This window comes from Salarias fasciatus, chromosome 6 (assembly GCF_902148845.1).
Source record: "Salarias fasciatus chromosome 6, fSalaFa1.1, whole genome shotgun sequence".
Lineage (NCBI taxonomy): Eukaryota > Metazoa > Chordata > Actinopteri > Blenniiformes > Blenniidae > Salarias > Salarias fasciatus.
Window position 1 is genome coordinate 33,087,421 of NC_043750.1, and position 19,071 is coordinate 33,106,491.

A 19,071-nucleotide genomic window follows, 5' to 3' on the forward strand; every position below is an offset into this window, starting at 1 on the left:
CCATTCATTAGGTTAGAAGTGAAGGGTATTTGTCAGATTAGTTTAGGTGAATAATCTTTTAAAACTGGAGAAATGTAAATTAAAAAACATTTTCACTTTTTCTACAATATTTAACTCATTCAAATGAAAAAGTGCAGTAGGCAAGATTTCATTTCAGAAATATAACACGCACATGCATGCACACACACACACACACACACACACACACACACACACACACACACACACACACACACACACACACACACACACAGTCTTACTGTATTGTTAAGCTTTGATAAGATGAAAGTAAGGCAGTTAAGGTAGCTGTAATTTAATCTAATTAGATCAATATCAATGTGACTGACACGTTTTAATTTCTTATAAGATAATAAAAAGTAACATAAAGTATAGATAAACAGCCTTTTGAAGTGAACTGGTGACTCTAAATGAACCGTGGGTGTGAATGTATTTTCTGTTTCCCTTATAAAGAGCAGCTGAGCTGCTCCAGTGTCAGCTGGAATGAGCTCCTGGTTGAACAGTGACACTGTGAAGAGTCTGCACCACCATCTAGTGGCTGAACACAGAGAAAACTCATCCTTTAACCTTCAACAAACAAGCACGTTTACTAAGCATGAGCTCTCATTATAGTTCCCCAAAAAAGCTTTTTGCATCAAAACATAAATCTGACCAGAAAATTTAATCTAAAATCAAACAACACTTTAAATGTCTTCTTCTTTTTTAAAATGTCTTATTACGTCATGCATAAACTATGTGACAAACACTGAGTACATCTTACAGTCTTCTCCTTTTTGCTTCTGCCCACTGCAGCTCAAAGTGATGACAACATGACAGCAGACAACAGTGTCCATAACAAAGTGTCCTAGTGTCCCTGTGCTGCTGCTGCTGTGTGTGTGTGTGTGTGTGTGTGTGTGTGTGTGTGTGTGTGTGTGTGTGTGTGTGTGTGTGTGTTCTTGTATTTCTATCCTTGTCGGGGCCAAATGTCCCCACAAGGATAGCAAAACGTGGAACGACGTGCCTTGTGGGGACCTTTTTCCGGTCCTAAGTAGGAGAAACAGTGTTTTCTTGACCATGTTGTTGTTACTGAAAAAAGTAAAAGTGCAAAAACATTTCTTTAGGGTTAGGCTTTGTTGTGGTGTGGGTTAGGGTTAGGGTAAGGGTCAGGGTTAGGGGCTAGACATGAATGGGAGTCAATGGACGGTCCCCACAAGGATAGAAATACAAGACTGAGCGTGTGTGTGTGTGTGTGTGTGTGTGTGTGTGTGTGTGTGTGTGTGTGTGTGTGTGTGTGTGTGTGTGTTTATTATGCAGCATCACAGTGTTTCCCTCCCACAGCAGTGTAAGGGATCCAGACAGACAAGCTGTCCAGTCACATTGGACGAAGGAGACACACGACTCACATCATATGGTTCATTTCCAAGAAACACATCAAGGGTCGTCGAGACGACTGTGGACAAACAGCTGCAGCGTGAGTTCATGAGAATTCCTGAAAACATTATCAATCAAAATCTATGTCTGTAAAGTAAACGTGCTGGTATTTTTTTTCTCCTTTCTCACAGTACATTGATGCAAAGAAAGACCAGAGGAGAAGACTCACTGGACGTCTCTTTAAATGACTGAGAACACGTGAAGACTTCTCTCCCTGTGATCTTCTCCTGAGAAAGAACGATAACGCAGCTGATCGTCGGAAGGCCAATAGGACAGTGAGTGTGTCCTCGGTGACCATGGCGTCCACGGGTCTGCAGGTGCTGGGCCTGGTCTTGGCCGTTATGGGCTGGGTGTGTGGGTCGCTGGTGTGTGCGGCGCCCCTGTGGCGCGTGTCTGCCTTCGTTGGGGGGGAGCTGGTGATCGCTCAGGTGTTATGGGAGGGACTGTGGATGAACTGCTTGTCCCAGACCACGGGTCAGATCCAGTGTAAGACCTACGACTCCACCCTGGCTCTGCCCACGTCGGCGCAGGCTGCCCGGGGCCTCACGGTCCTCTCCCTGCTCCTCTGCCTGCTGGCCCTCATACTCGGCGTTTCGGGAGCCAAGTGCACCCACTGCATGGGCGACGGCAAACAGGCCGACAAGGCCCGGCTGGCCAGGATAGCAGGGGTGCTCTTCATCGTAGCGGGCCTTGCCTACTTGATACCGATCTGCTGGACTGCCTACGCCATCATCCGGGATTTCTACGACCCAAAGGTTGCGGCTCCTTTGAAGAGGGAGCTGGGGCCGGCCCTGTACCTGGGCTGGGGGGCCAGCGTCATGCTCCTAGTGGGGGGAGTTCTGCTGCATATCGGCTCCCCTCCACCGGGGACAAGAGCCACGCCGGTGTTCGGGAGAGGTGCGAAGGACAACCCTCAGGCGGGGGCAGCGGGAGACGCCAAGCAACAGGAGAAATCTTTTGTTTGAATTCATATTGTTTGATCTGTGAGGTGAGAAGAGAACTAAACCTCCTCAGGAACACCTTTGGAACTGACACCCTTTGTTTTGTCTTATTTTATACAAAAAAAAAAAAAGGTGTTTTGTTTGGGCTGGTGAGTGAGCTGCATTCAGGGTGTAAAACGTGGAACAGCTCTGCGGCGAGTGGGAGTCGGGATGAGCTGTGGGAGGACTTCAGATGATTACATGTTTACTAATGCATGTGACTTACATTTCTTGGATTCCAGGCGCCCTCTGCTTGTGTTTGTGAGTGTGTGTGTGTGTGAATGTCTGCATTTGTGAGTGTGCGTGTGTGTGTGGGACGTGAGTGTACAGAAGGCCAGTGTACATAGTAAAAGTGTGTATGCTGATGAGAGTGAGTGTGGGCAGTGGAGGCGCTGCTCGATTAATGACTTTCTACACAAGTTTTGTTGTTGTTGTTGGTTTTGCTCAATAAGAAATATAACGTGTTGTTTTGCTTTGTCTTTATAGAAATATAGAGTTTTGCTCTTGTAAGTTAGATTATCAGTGACAAGTCAATTTTTTGTCACACATTTCCACACTTAGGTTAAACAGTTTCAGGCAGTTTAAAACATCTGGCTGTAGTAAATGGGTGCTTTGGTTCATAGATACTGAATATCTGTAATATCTGTGATTTGAGGTCTAAGCTTCAGAGAGATGTTGGTGTAACATGCAGACTGTAAAAAACCTCCAATAAACATTTTGCCGTTCCACTGCGCTTTGTGCCGCGGACATGAATGACCAGCCAACATGGAGGCTTTTCCACATAAATATTCTTGGTGTATGCAGGACAGCTGACACAACAGTATGTTCACCTCGCATGTCAGTCGTGAATTATCGTCCAGTCAGCTGCTTTAGCTTCTTCATTTTTTTTATGGTCCATTTGGTCCTTGACATTTCCACCAGAACCGTTTTTAGTCTTCTCTTTCTCACACCGTATTTGATCGACAAATTTAACATAACCCGGTTAAGATTTTGTCTTATTCACACATTTCACTTCCCCAAAGACGTGTGTGTTACCCCAGTCGGTTTCGACGTGTTTGGACAAGTGAAATAAACAGCGTTTGCAGGCTCACTTCAAATGCAGCATTCGAACTTTTCAGAGACAGTACTCCTGCTCAGTTCCTTATATTTCTGTGTGGACTTTGCATGTCATCATAATTTATTAATTTATATTTGATCTCACTGAGAAACACTGTTTTGCAACATTTTTTTACCTGTTGGCTCGTTACATTAAAATCTCATCTGTGATTTGCCCGTTTGGAATTTGTTTTTTAAGCTTTTCTGGGTGAGGCTTCAAATTGTGTGATGTAGTTTAATGTCTCCAAGTATTAAACAAGCCTGCACATGTGCATGAATGTGGCTGGGCTGCCATAATTGTGATTTTTACAATGTGTGGGAAATAAAACTGTGTGTAGCTGTCGAAGACACAGAGACGAACCATGCCCTGAGTCAGCAAGCAGTCCGCTGAAGGGCCTGAAACCGTCTCCATAAAATCTTTCAATTATTATGAAAGAAAGTTAGTGCCACTGGAAAAAAAAAAAGTTAAACTCTCACTTTAATCTCAGAATTTTGACTTTTTTCTTAGAATTCTGACTTTAAACTCAAAACTATGGGTATTTGTAGGGGACCTTTTCGGAGGGCTACTGAGGTGCAGGAACGGGTGAACAATCCATCACAGTCGGACAAAAGTGGTCAAGGAGTTCCCGAAGAAGCAATATCCTCAATGCACGAGTAGAAGCTGAGTGACAATGATCGTTTTGTACTTGGCTTTTGTAAAAATATCAAATAGCTGCAGACATAAGGATGCTAACTGCAGATGCTCAATAGCTTGTAGCATGTTTATTAGCTTAAATGAATCAGCTTCCAGACAATAATCACAAAGTCCACCAAGGTTTGTTCATTTTTTGTCACGTTGGCAGCAATGACCGAGTGAGAGATGACACCGTACCACCAGTCTACACCGGTAGTGGTCTTTAAACTGGGTAGTGGTTTTTTAAACCAGGTCGTGGTTCTTTAATCCAGGTCCAAACCGTCCGCAGCATCTGCTCTCACGTAGCTGTGCTAATGTCGCAGCAGGCCGTCCAACCTCATAAGAGCAGGTTGTTTCGCTGCTGTTGCCGCTGTCCTTTGCAGTTTATTATTTAGTTTGTTTTGCGGGGCAAGCAGCATAAGAACAACATGAACATAGCAGTCTTATCACGACACCTTACAACTGTGAGTACCATCTATCATCTCAATACAACACAAAGAATAAATCTTATTCTACTTGTAATAGACCGCTGCGAGAGACTGCATCACTACCAGAATGAAAGAAAATGAAAAGTAAACTCCAATGACAACCAGTCACCTGGCTGCTGGGATGGAAAACACACAGGACGTCGACTCTTCAGGACAGTTTGGATACTGTCCATGACTGGATATGCTGCGAGCTAACGAATGCCTGCAGGTAGCATCCTTTATGTCTGCAGCTATTTCACATTTTTACAAACGCTGAGCAGAAAACAGCGATCATTTTCACTCACCTGCTGCTCTCCCATTGAGGTTATTGCTTCTCTGGGAGCTTCTCCACTAGTAAAAACTCTGCCCAGTCCGAGATCATCGGTACACATGTGGCTGCCCCCCTGTTCCTACACCTTAGTTGTACCCATACTTCTGAGTTTAAAGTCAGAATTCTGACAAAAAAAGTCAGAATTAAAGATTTTTTTTTTCCAGTGGCCCTAATCCTCTTCTGTAGAATATGGTGGGTTGGATTTGATTCTGTTAGACATGTATCCAGCAGGCCAGATGTTTGACAAAATGAAACTTTGAGAGCATTCACTCTTCTTTAGTATTCATTGCTAAGGAGGGTTTAAAATGTGAGGAGATTTATCAGTCCTTATGATGTTTAATCTGCAGCTCAAATGTACTATTTTGTCTACATATCTAATTTTTTCTTTGTAAATTCACAGAAATGTCATTTTTTTGTTAACGGATTATTGAGTGCATATTTAAACTCGCTGGCATTTCACATAAAGCATTTTGCTTGTCTGATGTGCTCACACAGTAATTCATACATTTATGAGACTAATGCTACTTATGTTATTACATTACAAAATTGGTAAAAAAAAAAAAGATAACACTTTACTTAAAGCACTCAGTATAACACATTATAAGTACATTTATAAAGCATTATAATGCTATTATAGCACATGTAGCTATAGTTATAAACACTCAAATGATCACAATGCCAGGACCTAACCCTAACCCTATGCTGTACAGTGGGTTATAAAGCATTGTGATCATTTATGAGTGTTTATAAATACTTATAATGTGTTATACCGGGTGCTTCAAGTAAAGTGTTACCAAAAAAAATCCTGAAGTATTGTTCACAACACCATTAACATTTTTTATTTGTCTCATAAGGCTTGAAAATGTGCTATTATTTACAATTTATAGACAGAAGAAGCATTGTATCTATCAGTATTTCATTGAAGAGATTTTTAAGTTATTTTTGTACCACTGATTGCAGAGGGGAAATTAGTTCAGGTATACCCAAAGCACTTTGAACTGTTACATTCACACACCGATAATCACAAACCATTTAAGTCCACCTTGACCTTGACCTTAAAAAGCCCACAATGCATTACTTATGTACAGCATTCTTTACTTTCTCTTGGATGGAGGAATATTAAATATCATTATCTTCATATTAAATTCTAAGAAGCAGAATTTGGGTCAGGAGTTCAGAGGTTCGATTTAGTCACCACCGTGAAGCCCTCAGCATGACTCTTGACCTCCATCACCCCCTAGAAATAGGATGGAGAAATGTGGGAAAAGGAATATTCCCAAGAGGATTAATAAAATACGATCAGATTTGTTTAAAATATGTAGACATTAGTTTAGTCACTGAGAGCAGGTCAATATAACACAGTTTACATGGCTTACACACACTTTCATTGTTTTTTGGGTGCTTGGAGCCACAGATTATGTAACTTTTTGGAAAAGGCTGTGAAAGGAGGAAACACTGCTACTGCATGCACAACAAATTCAGTCATTCTTCTGCACACATGTGAGCAGATGGATGATAACTACGTTTGCATTCAGTGTCGTGGCTCAGTAGACCTTTTGCTCTTGTTTGAAGCTTTTACAACAGTGAATGATTAAAAGGTTTTTATAATGAGACTGAATTAATCAATTACTGTCATTGATATGAACTGATTCTGTCCCTCTCTAAATAAATAAATCTCCCCCGTGACTTATTTGAAAGAAACTGGGACATTTTCTGAAAACACTCACCGAATGTTGAGAGGAGTCAAAAGTTTTTAAGTTCAAATCGCCTAAAGAGGCTTTTTTTCTGGTCCGACTTGTTCGAAACCAGATCAAGTCGGCGGAAACTCAACCAACCTGGCAACGCCGCCGCCGCTCGCCTGAGAACGTGGACTGTTGTTCTCTTAAAGGGACAGGACCCCGTTCAGTCTGCGCGCCGCTGCACGCGGGCGCCTGTCTCTTTAAGACACTCATGACAATAAGCGGTGGTGGTGAAAGTGGGGTATGCACGTCTATGAGCGCGCGGGGCAGTTTTACCTTTTTTACCCCGACCTTTGGATCTCACCCCTCCTCCGAGGTGGAGGAGGCAGCTCCGCCGTCCTCTCATACAATTGGCTCTTCTCTTCTGGAAACCCGTGGCCTTCGCGCACGCGCGCACACACAGACACACACAGACACACACACTCACACATACGACGCATTCCGTTTCCACGCGTGATGCTGCGGGAGCCCAAAGTCCCCGGCCCGTGGCGCACACACTCTTCGGAATGTTTGAAGATTAACGAGGCCGCGCGCGAGCCGCTGTAGACCGACACGAGCCCTCGGACGCACAGCCGGCCAGGAAGCGGGCAGAGCAGGCGGACCCAGGCGGAGCAAGTCACCGCAGCATCGGACGACGGCCCCGGCGGCGACACGATGACCGAGAAGCGGATGTCACGGTGGTATTTCGGCGGGCTGGCCTCGTGCGGAGCCGCCTGCTGCACGCATCCTCTGGATCTCCTCAAGGTGAGGGGCCGAGGGAGGGGGGCTGCACCGCTCCCTGCAGGCACCATGTCCGGCTGCAGCAGCGGAGCACGGTGCATGGTGGGGCAGCAGGAGCCAGCTGTTTCCAGTGGCAGGGCTGAGACTCAGGCTGGAGCTCTTCTTATCATCTTATTCTGCAGGTTTTGACTTGACTGAGAGCTCACACCTCCTCCAGCAACACCGCTGAAACATCCGGCTCATGTCAGGACAAAAAACCGATCTGTGTCCCAGTAACAGCACTGCCCTGCTTCAGCAGCAGTAGGACCCGGGGGGGTCAAACACTTCGGTTCAGGGGCCACACAGCCCTGTTTCATCTTGAGTCTGCTGGACTGGTCAAATAGTGGCATAATAACCTTTTAAACTTTAAAGTTATTCTATGTAGTGTTTGTATATCTTTTTTATGAGTTTGTGATGAAACATTTACTACAAACTTGACATGAAGCAAATGTACTGGTTTCTTCTGGTGCTAAATACAGTGGAATGTCCTCGGAAATGTTTAATTGTGGATGCTTTTTTACAAACTCACCCTGACAGCATGGGTTTGAGACTAATGATAGATTGAGGTAGCCATCTTTCATGGCAGCATCACTGATATCCCAGTTCTGGTCGCAGTGTTTTGTTGTACCTGATAAGAATTTTGTAAAAAAATAAATAAATAAATAAAAAAATCACGGTTTCCTTTAGGCCGGTTTTGGTGTTCAGGCCTTATGTTTGACACCCCTGAAAGGACTGGAAGTACTCGAAACCTTTATAAGAGAAGTGAACAGATTTAAAAACTTAGTTTTTCTGTCTTTGAAATGAACAATAATGAAACAACCAGTTAAAATGGTTGTGAAGTAGGTTTTATGTAAATATGTTACTAATCTGAAAAAATCCAAATCTATTTTGTTGAGGTTTATGCTCTTCCCACACATTTTATTATCAAGTAACGGCACACGTAGTGTTAATTTGTTACTTCGAAAAGTTTTGCATGACAAAGTAACCTTCAAACACCCTTTAAAAAGTCCTTGAGGTTGAAAAGACAAGTGTGAATCTGCACACTCAGAATATTAAAGTCAGCCACAGAGGCTCCATTCAGACAGAGAAGAGACACTAAAAGATGATTATTGTGTTTTTCAAGTTAGATTTTGCACCAAACTTTATGGGAGATCCAGTGTGAAGTGAATTGCAACAGAGCATCATAGTAGGAATTTCGGAGCACGGGGACGGCGGCACGTGCCCAAGTTTTTTCAGTAAGGAGGATAAAACAATGCTCCTCTGCCAGAAGTCCTCCTCAGTCATCCGTCTCTGTTTGACTGAAAGCTGCAGCACATGACCCTGATCCCAGTAACCTGTGATTAGACTCATGTGCTGTGTAATTTTATAGAGGAGGCTGGTCATCAGCGCGCTGAATGAAGGTCGTTCTCTGGATATCGTCGTCACGTCTGCCTGAAGGAGGCTGTGGGGGTGAAAGGAACAACCGACTGTCACAAACTGAATTTCACAAACTTTGATGAAAGGGGAAATAGGCTGAGCACGGTTAGCGAAAGGGAAGTTGCTTCTTTTGTCTGAGGGAGAGGTCACGGTCACAACTGCTGATGGATTTCCCAAAAACCAGCAGCAGCTCAATAATATCCGACGGTCAGCAGAAAAACAATCAGTAGACAACACAAAAATGAAAAAAATGTTTAAACTAAAGTTTGAGCAGGACAGATTGACGGCAGCGCCTCCAGGCTGTGATCTTCTGACAGGGGGGAGCACATGTTTCATGGTTTCTGTCACTGTGCCCGACTTCGCCTCAGGAAAACTCCTTGAATGATCAGGAAGACACGTGAACACACACGGCTGAATGTCACACACAGGGCGTGCTTTGATTATTTATAGATCGATAATAGGAGTAAATTCAGCTCGCATTAATGTGTAATCTCAGACTGGCTTCTCATTGATTTTTATGACGCACGGTGCCTTAAAGTTATCATAATAATAATAGCCTAACATTTTCACGTGTTTGATGCAGGAGTGTCAAACGCATTTTAATTCAGGGCTGCTTCCATCTCCAGTGGGCCGGGCCGGTGAAATAGTGCCAAAATAACCTTCAAATTCTAACTTTCCTGTGGCGCGTAGTGTACATAATGAAAGTGTGTATAATTTCACCAAACCAAGCAGTTACTCCCTGAAGTTACTAGAATCGAGGCCTGATGATACGGAGCTGGAAACGTGGTGTTTTTGAGGTTTTTAAGCTGAACCAGAAGACACGACTGCGCACGTCTCCTGATAACACAGTGAGGCCTCTGGAGGCCGAGGGGTTGTTTGTTATCTCTCTCTGTTACATATTACTTCTTCTCTCCGTGTCAGGGTCTCATGGAAGATAATCCAGGCCATGGGTGTCAAACATAAGGCCTGTGGGCCAAAAAGGGCCCACAAGAAACTTAAACCAAACAAAGCCTCTGTTTTCCTGGTACGGCCCACTTGAGATTAAATCGGTGTGTGTGTGTGTGTGTTCCCTGAACTAAAAATGTGTTTGACACCCCTGGTCCAGACTATCCTGCCCTTTGACCTTTCACAAAGAATGAAATCCAGGACGTCCTACATTCCGTTTGCCTCAGCTTCAGAAAAATTCAGTCCCAAATGAACATTTTCTCCTCATTTGCACCTGTTTGCCTAATAAAGATTCACCATGAGTAACTCGCACGCTTTCTTAACCCTGGGCCGTCTGGCAGGTGCACCTTCAGACGCAGCAGGAGGTGAAGAAGAGGATGGTGGGGATGGCCATCCACGTGGTGAAGAACGACGGCGTGCTGGCTCTCTACAACGGCCTCTCTGCGTCTCTCTGCAGACAGGTACGTCTGGTCCCGTCCGCTCGCCGTTTCCCTGAAAGTACAGTGTTTCACAGCAGGTTCAGTTCTGCGCAGTGTGTTCACACTCCTCAGGTCGAGTCTGATTAAACCGAACCTGCTGGTCAAATCCAGTCTGACCCAGCTGACTGTGGGCGGGGGGGTCAGGAGTCCATCACGGGACAAACACGGATCGTCTCACACACTCATATTCATGCATACAGGCGGTCACTAGCCACCAAATAGAATGGAATTCAGTTTAGAGCAATGGTGACAAACATAAGGCCCGTGGACCAAAACTGATCCACAGGAAGATCCAATAAATTCAAAGAAAATATTAATTTGTTTATTCGAACAAATTCGATTTGAGTTGTCATCCATTTCACTGATTGTGAATTTTTATTTTTAGTTAAAAAAAAAAAAAAAAAAAAGCGTTTCCATCAAGTTTAAAGTTGTGTTTTACTCGTCCGGCCCACTCCATGTGGCCCTTGAATTAAAATGTGTTTAAAGGGTAACTCCGGTTTTTTGACACCTGGACCTTATTTATAGGTGTGTGCATGCTCGTATACTCACTCAGACAACCGTCGTGCAGCTTGGAGTCAGCTGACCCACCTGAAGACGGTAGACGAGCTGACTTTTATGATAACACTGGCGATGGATGAAAAAATATAGCCCAAATGAGCGATTTTGCAGAGATTATGTCCCGCGCTGAAGATCCCTTGCCGTGGCCCCCGGTAAGTGCGGCTTAATCGGTTGGATCTAAATAACTTCTGAAGGACTCCGACTCCAGGTGTCAAAAAACCGGAGTTGCCCATTAAGAGACTTTTAGAGACTGTGGGCGGAAGTCCATGCACACACAGGAAGAACATGCAAACTCCACACATGAACGCTCAACCCTGATCTCAAACCCGAGATCATTGCTGTGAGGTTAGAACACTAACCACTGCACGGCACTTTGTCCTCCAATGCAACGTACAGTCGAGTGTCATTTATTAAGAATCAAAGACGATCTATAGGTCAGGAGTTGTTTATCAGTGTGTCTTTGTGTCTTTGTGTACATTCTTTTCACGTCAGTAGTGATTTTGACAGTCTTTGGAAGAATGAAGAGGAATTCAAATAAGGTCACTTTCCCAGTAAATGATTTAAAAAAAGCTCGTCGTAACAGCTGAGAGTTTGTTTGTTTTGTTTTCTCCTCATGTAATGTGAAGCCAGGAAGGTTTGATAGCAGGAAGCTTTGGCGCAGCAGGACATGACGGCAGGAACTGACTCAACAAAACAGAAAGGCTCTCTAAGTCTCCTGCCGAAAAGAGTCGATAAGAGGAGCACAGCTCCGTCTGAACTCCTCTCTCCTCCCTCAGATGTCCTACTCCCTCACTCGATTTGCCATCTATGAGACGGTGAGGGACATGCTGGGCAGCAGCAGCCAGGGCCCCATGCCGTTCTACCAGAAGGTCCTGCTGGGGGCGTTCGGAGGTAAAACCAAACGCTTCTCTGACTCGCTCTCAGACGCTCCAATCAAGCTCCGTTTCTCTCGCGGCAGGTTTCACCGGCGGCTTCGTCGGCACGCCGGCCGACCTGGTCAACGTGAGGTACGGAGGCGACGAGCGCACAGCAAGTCATGGGTTGATGTTGGAGAAAAACTAACTCTGTGGTTTTGACCGTAGGATGCAGAATGACATGAAACTGCCACCAGAACAGAGGAGGAAGTGAGTTTTTACTTTTATCAATGACTTTCCACCTTCAGGTACAAGAAAAGTTCCTCCATCAGTTCATTCTCTGAGACTTTCATGTCTTTTAGGCCCCATTTTCAAGTGTCTTCAAGTGAAAATCATAAAACTTTCGCAGCTTTTTGTGTCCATTTCTTCAACTCTTCATTGTTTTCAGTGATTCTGCCTTTTCCGTGTAAATGTGGATAGTTTTCAAAACTTTACTGTGTAAAAATGACACTTTTCTGAAACAAAAACTTTAGAATAATGTTTTCACTTCAAACATTGCCGTGAAAATGGGGCCTTTGTATTATTCCGCATGAAACATTTGACTTTATCAAATGCAAAATAGAGCATCTCAAACTTTTTGATCAGATGTCATGTTAGATGTGATGCTTTTTTTTTCAACCAGAAGCTAAAATACATTTTTTTAAAATGCTGAATATTGTTTGTTTCCTATGTAGGAAAAAAAATGTGGTTTTAAGTTTGTTTAGCTAAATTTGTGCTTTGCCTGCAGTTACAAACACGCCATCGACGGGCTCTTCAGAGTGGCCAGAGAAGGTTCGGTGTACACACACACACACACACACACACACACACACACACACACACACACACACACACACACAGATCATTATCAGGGTCTCTCTGCAGGCTGAGCATGTCTGACAGCTGATCTCCTCTCTGAACCTTGCAGAGGGCGTGAGGAGGCTGTTCTCTGGAGCGTCCATGGCCTCCAGCAGAGGAGCTCTGGTCACGGTGGGACAGGTGAAGCACTCCAGTCTCATCTGGCATCAAGGAAACCTTTTCTTTTCTCTTCTTTTCTATTCATAATCACCATATCTTGCTTGCTTTCTGCTGTTTTCCCTTGCAGTTGGCGTGTTACGACCAGGCCAAGCAGCTGGTGCTGGGAACAGGCATTATGGGAGACAACATAATGACACACTTTGTTTCCAGCTTCATCGCCGTGAGTATCTGTGTGTGTGTTTTGTTCCAGTCGGCGTGGCGTTCGGCGGGATGTTGACTCAGCTTGTGTAAATTGCTGCTCTGCAGGGAGGCTGTGCGACGTTCCTCTGCCAGCCTCTGGATGTGCTGAAGACGCGGCTGATGAACTCGAAGGGGGAGTACGCAGTGAGTGCAGGCCTCGCTGCCGATCCTTCTCCTGTGAATCTCTGGCCGCTCCACGCTGACTTGTGTCTTTATTTTCAGGGGGTGACTCACTGCTTAAGAGAGACCGCCCGGCTGGGTCCGCTGGCTTTTTACAAGGTAACACAAACATTCACGCTCTGTCACAAATTCAACTTTTTCATTTATTTTTTTGTTTTTTGCACTTGAAAAGAATTTGTGTTTTTCGTGGCAGGGTCTCGTTCCCGCAGGGATCCGCTTGATTCCTCACACAGTGCTCACCTTCATCTTCCTGGAGCAGCTCAGGCAAAACTTCGGCGTCCGCATCCTGTCATGAGGCCGAACGAAGACCGGCCGGCTTCGGCTTGCCCCCCCCCCCCCCTCGTCACTCTGCTGCTGCTCAACAAGTGCAAGATTCAAAGGGAAGACGGCGAGACGCGTACGGCGTGCTACTGTGTGGTTTCTCCTTCTGCTCTACCTCTGAGAGCACCAGTGTCTTAAAAGGACCTGATCCTTCCTCCTACTAAAAGTAATAGATGCTCGATGTAAAGTAATGATATGTCAGTGAATAACCCGCCAGCTTCAGAGAAGACTGGGATAGATTAGTTCTAGCAGACCTCCGTTTAGCCTCCGGCTGATCGATACAGATAAAGTTAAATACTAACTTTAATCATTTCCAAACCTTTAATTGCACTTAGGCCAGTGGTGCATGTGCTAACATGCAGATTGTTGCTACGTCATGTCGTGTTTTGACACACCGTCGTCATTATCTTGAGCCAACGCGGGGTTTACTGTAGGTACTAAATGTCCTTGTAAAGCTGTAAGCAAACACACTGCAGCCTCTCCATGAGTGAATAATCTGTGGTATTTTCCTGAATATGAGGCTTAAAACATGATGGACCCAGCTGCCTGCGCCGCGACGCCTCACTCATTCCCATCAGTCTGCTAACTGGAAATCTACGAGCAGCCATTCAAAGCTGGAATTTGTTCCACGGGCGTCGCACTGCTGTCAGTTCTTCTCCAGACAGAGGACCAAGCTTGTTTGATGAATGAAAAGGCCTCAGAGTTTTCCCGGTTCTGTTGCATCTCATCTGTCTTTTCGTGGTCCCCTGCTGCTCAGTGTACATGTTCCCATCTGTGACGTTCCTGCTCGGTCAGTGTCATTAAGTGTCACACTCTGACTCAGGATGCAGCTGATTTAAAAGGCACTTTAGTTAAAAAATAGAAGAAGTAACTGGTAGCGTAGAAAGCAGCGCTGCTCGCTCTCGTTTTCAGACATGCTGGTGTTTCTGTGGCTGGGACGCAGTAAGGCGTCCTCTGCTGTGCCTGCTCTGGTAACAGGGTGCCTTACAGTCTCTGTCCTGCAGGGGGCAGCGTGGGAGCGTGTTAAATATGCTGCATTAACGCCTCTTGATCCCAGGACCTCTGTGCCTGCATGTGGATGTTCCTGAACTCAGCCATACTGTCAGTAACAGCAGCCCGACTGCAATGAAACTGGGGAAATGGTTCTGTGTTAGTGACTGTGTATTGTAGAGTATGATCTCTTAATTTTGAAATTAAAATACTAATTCAACATGTACGTGTGTTTGTTTCTGTGTTACAGACTCGGTGCTTATCAGGGATCGGAACATAACTTGGATATTTGTCCTCATTAAAGCAAGGACAGACATTAGTTGAGCTCTTGCTGCAGATTGGAGATCAGGGGTAATCTTCCAGAGGTGCAGATCAGTGCAATGATGAATGACAACGGTGTGCTCCTGTCTCTTTGCCCTGATGAGCAGGGCTGCTCCGTCCTTTATTAACACTATCCATCACCAGAGTGACTCCACCCATTCACCTCCAGCCACACAGATGTATATGTGTAAGAATACTCCTCTGAGTTCAACTTCATAGTATTCGCACCACTGTTTATGCATCTCCCTGCAGAGTGATAAGACTGCAGTTCTGAGTACTGTTCTTAGCTCAGAAATCTGCGGAGCGGCTGTGGTTCAGTGGGGAGAGCAGTCGTCTTGCAATCGGGAGGTTGTTAGTTCGATTCCTGTCTCCCCCTGTCTGCATGTTGAAGTGTCCTTGGGCAAGACACTGAACCCCGAACTGCCCCCAGGGGATGGACTGAGTGCCTTGCATGGCAGCCGCCTCCACTGGTGTGTGAATGTGTGTGTGAATGGGTGAATGTGTTAATGCAGTGTAAAGCGCTTTGGGCTCTGCCAATGCAGTGTAAAAGCGCTATATAAGTGTAGACCATTTACCAAATCTGCGTTAATGTTGTGGAAAAACTCGCATATTTTAGTTATTTTAACAAAGTATTAGTTGAAGTGAAAAACTCAACTTACACCAAAAATAGTGGTAGTAATCAAACTTTTTTAGTGTTCTTCAACTGACTGAAAGGAGAGACGTTTTCATCCACTCACACGGTGGACCAGTGGTTAGCCTGAGTTTGCATGTTCCTCCTGTGTGAGTGGTTTTCCACCATAAAATAAAAAAAAAAAAGAAGACATCCTTTGTGACCAGTGTCCTGGGGTCAGCATGTGATTTAATGCAGCAAAGTCTGATATGAGCCTCCTTGAGAGAGAAGCGATGGCTGAGACAGAAATTTTATTAACTGAAAGGTCACAGTGGAACTCGGAGCGATCGCAGAATAAATCATGTTTTTTTATTCTGCGCAGCTCGGCAACAGTCTGGGAACATACTGAGAAGAAAAAAAAGAGCAAATCTTTTTCAAAAATGAAGTTCTTTGTAATAATTGTAATTTTCATACAACATGCCGTTTCTCTCAGAACTGAAACTCAGACTCGAGGTTAAGATGCTCCGCAGAGAGAGAACACAGCAATACTCAAATAATACTGAATAAACAAACACATGCCGTTTTTTTCAGTCTATTGCTCCACAAGTGAAACAAAATCTACTCAATAACAACAAAGACCTTCACAATCAGCACTGCTCTTCCCAATCGATCCGCTTATTTAGCTGAAACACAGTGAGGTCCCTCATCAGTTCAGCGTGTCTGACTTCCCACCTCAGTCTATAAAACTCAGTTAATCTGCAGGAACGACTGAGCGAATAAAGCAGAAATCCCTGAAGAGCGCTGAATCCTCCCTCTCAGTTAAATAAAGGTGAATTTGGCTTTTTCATTTGTCACTGAAAACCAGGCGCTGGAGGTTAAACGGATCATCCGGGCTTTAATTCTCTGTTCCGTTGTGAGGTGGGTTTCATTGATTTTAAAGAAATGAGCCGTCCAGTTTTAAGCGGGAGTCAATTTAACCCTTTACCTGCTGAACTGCATCTGGCTTTTTCAATAATAAAGCAAGAACAATTTAGGTTTAAACCAGTGAGAAATATCTTCATCTGCAGCACCGCAGATAACCGCTGTAATAAGGACGCTCATGCAGGTGATTGTAGGAAAATACAAGTGTAAAGCATCTCTGACTAAATGTATTGTACACAGCATGTGAAGGTCAGAATCTTGATCAAATAATTTACATTTGTGGTTCAATGTGACAAAGTGAGGCAAAGTTAAATGTGTGTGAATAGTTTTACAAGCCACTGTTACTATTCACGCAAGGAATATATTGCTCGGAAGCTCACACACAGACACACGCACACACAGACACACGCACACACACACGTGGCTTTGCAGTTTGTAATTCTGTGAGTTGTGCAAATGAAGCACAACAGTTTCTTTCTGATTCATTTGCACATGAGCTGCAGAAGCTTTGAGTTAGGGGGAAATGTATTCTCCGGATTTAAGGTCACACCGACGCCTTTCTCCTGGAACAAGGAGCATCCCGTGCTCTGCTGAGCTCCAGTCAGGGTTGCGTAACAAAGCCACTGAACACTGAATTGTAAAACACGTTGAAGGAGGTTTCTGTGTCTTCCTAACCCTTTGAGAACGCTATATTATTTGCATGTTGATTGATTCTTAGAAAATCCACGGAGTTGTGTGCGATCTGTTCCAGAGCCGAGCTACACTGTGAGAAAATATCGGTTCACAACAGAGCCGGTGAATGAGATGAGATTTGTTGCAAACCTGAGCAGAAAGACGGGGGAATATTTGTCCAGCCATTTATTTAGTTTTTTTTAAATACTGCATTGTTAAATGAGTTTGCAGAAATTTGCAGTAAAGGTGTGTCATCAATCTCTGAGTTCGAAGAAGAGGGTAGAACACTTTATATGACAACATTTTTCTGATAGGAAACTTCGAAAAATTAACAAACTAAATAAAATTACTTCCAAGCACAAATGCATCAAATTTGATCCAAGCATTTCTTAGACCTGCTGCATCACAATGTGGTAATAACTTTACCTAAAACCTTCTCGTGTTCAGTGTGATATCTGTCTCCAGGTCCTCGGTTTAAAACTTTTTCACTACAACAATTCGGACGCGGCACACGGGACAATCCAACATGGCCTCCTTCAAACTGGATGGATCAACACAATGAAAATTGCAAATTTGAAGATTTGGAAGTGAGATTTTCTTAAAATCTTTATCTATATTTCAGCATGAGTACTTAATCTGTTGAAGTAAGTCAGAGTGACTTCATTTTTTGCACTTTACTATGCTTTAAAATCATTTAGAAAACTGTGTTGAAACTTGACGCTGAAAGTGGAACTCGGTGATAAATCCCTCAATGGTCATCTGCTTCTCTCGTTTTGTTGCAAGATGCATCATATTGACCAATGTGTTTCAAAATGTTTTGATGAATCAGTTACTGAAGTGTTATATAGAAATTTCATTTTTTTGAACGGCAGATAAGGAATAAGGAATGATGTAGAGTATGATGAAGAAAACTAATAGTAGCGATGAAGAGGGGAAAAGGAAGAAGAGGGTCAAATAAATCTGAATCTTCTGTCTGTTATTTCTGGGGTCAGGCATGACGGGGAGGAAACTTGTCAGGTAACAGACAATAGAATACATTCTAAATCTTCTAAATGAAGTTGACAGTTTCAGAATTCAGTAGCTCTTTGAGAGATTTGAGCCCGGTGTTCAGCGTGGCTCTCACTACTCCTCCCACAAGGTCTCCACTCATCCTCCACAAAGTCTCTGCAGGAAGATGATCAATGGACGACACGGCAGAGTGGCGCTGCTCCTCGCTCACTCTTTTTTTTTTTGTGATCAATTTTTTATTCATTTTTGCATATTTTTACAATGATACATTGATTTACATTGCTTGTATTTTTATCCCCGTCCCCCCCTCCCTCCTCCCCTTTTCCCAACCAGACACCCTCACACCCACCCCATGGGACATTAGGAGACTGTAAATGATGGCAAAATAATAAAAATAAAACAAGTAATAATAATAATAATAATAAAAAACAAAACTAAAGAGAAAAAAAAACTAAAAAAAATGTAGGGAAAGAAAAAAAAAGAAAAAAGAAAATTAAGAGTTATGGCAGATTATTAACAGAACATTTGAGAGAAAAGGGTAGACCCAGCCCACCCACCCCTGGCTGTCCAGGCATTGGAACAATAACAATAATGTTTTCACATACCGATACAAAAAACCTAATGCTGCTAATTTCCTCCGTCATTGACATCCACAGAAACAGCTCTTCATACATAGAATTAAGTACATCACAATAGGAAACAATAAGATATTATGGCAGTATGTAGTATGTAGCAAATTGCTTGTGGAATGCAGAGGTTACAATAGTGCCTCAACAGCAGAGTTAATTCTAGACACTACATTAGACCAGCATAAAATATTTGAGCTTTTGGCTCCATGAATCCGAGCTGCTGATAGTTCCAGTTGTGCGATTTCTTTGAATGACTGGAGCCACTGCCCCACACTCAGAGGTTGTCTTGTTTTCCAGCGGCATGCAATCATCTTTTTAGCAGCTGTAAGACTAGCTAGAAAATGATGGCGTTGATTAATGGTTAGTTTCAGATTTGTTGTGTCATTAAGTAAGAGAAGCCTCTGTGTGTGGGGTATATCGATTTCCATGATCTTTGAT

At 43.8% G+C, this 19,071-nt stretch overlaps 2 protein-coding genes across 2 annotated transcripts; both read left to right on the forward strand.

Moving 5' to 3' along the window:
* Positions 1–1,346: 1,346 nt before the first annotated feature.
* LOC115390900 (claudin-9-like) lies at positions 1,347–3,575 on the forward strand. Its single transcript, XM_030094944.1, has 2 exons — positions 1,347–1,468; positions 1,560–3,575. Exon 2 carries the CDS (start codon positions 1,725–1,727, stop codon positions 2,391–2,393), a length of 669 nt encoding a protein of 222 aa, XP_029950804.1. The 5' UTR covers positions 1,347–1,468; positions 1,560–1,724; the 3' UTR covers positions 2,394–3,575.
* Positions 3,576–6,953: 3,378 nt separating this feature from the next.
* On the forward strand, positions 6,954–14,333 carry LOC115390895 (mitochondrial dicarboxylate carrier-like). Its single transcript, XM_030094939.1, has 11 exons — positions 6,954–7,457; positions 10,175–10,294; positions 11,647–11,761; positions 11,829–11,877; positions 11,953–11,994; positions 12,512–12,555; positions 12,692–12,762; positions 12,869–12,961; positions 13,048–13,125; positions 13,204–13,260; positions 13,355–14,333. The coding sequence occupies exons 1-11, from the start codon at positions 7,368–7,370 to the stop codon at positions 13,454–13,456; spliced, it is 861 nt and encodes a 286-aa protein (XP_029950799.1). The 5' UTR covers positions 6,954–7,367; the 3' UTR covers positions 13,457–14,333.
* The last annotated feature ends 4,738 nt before the right edge of the window (positions 14,334–19,071 follow it).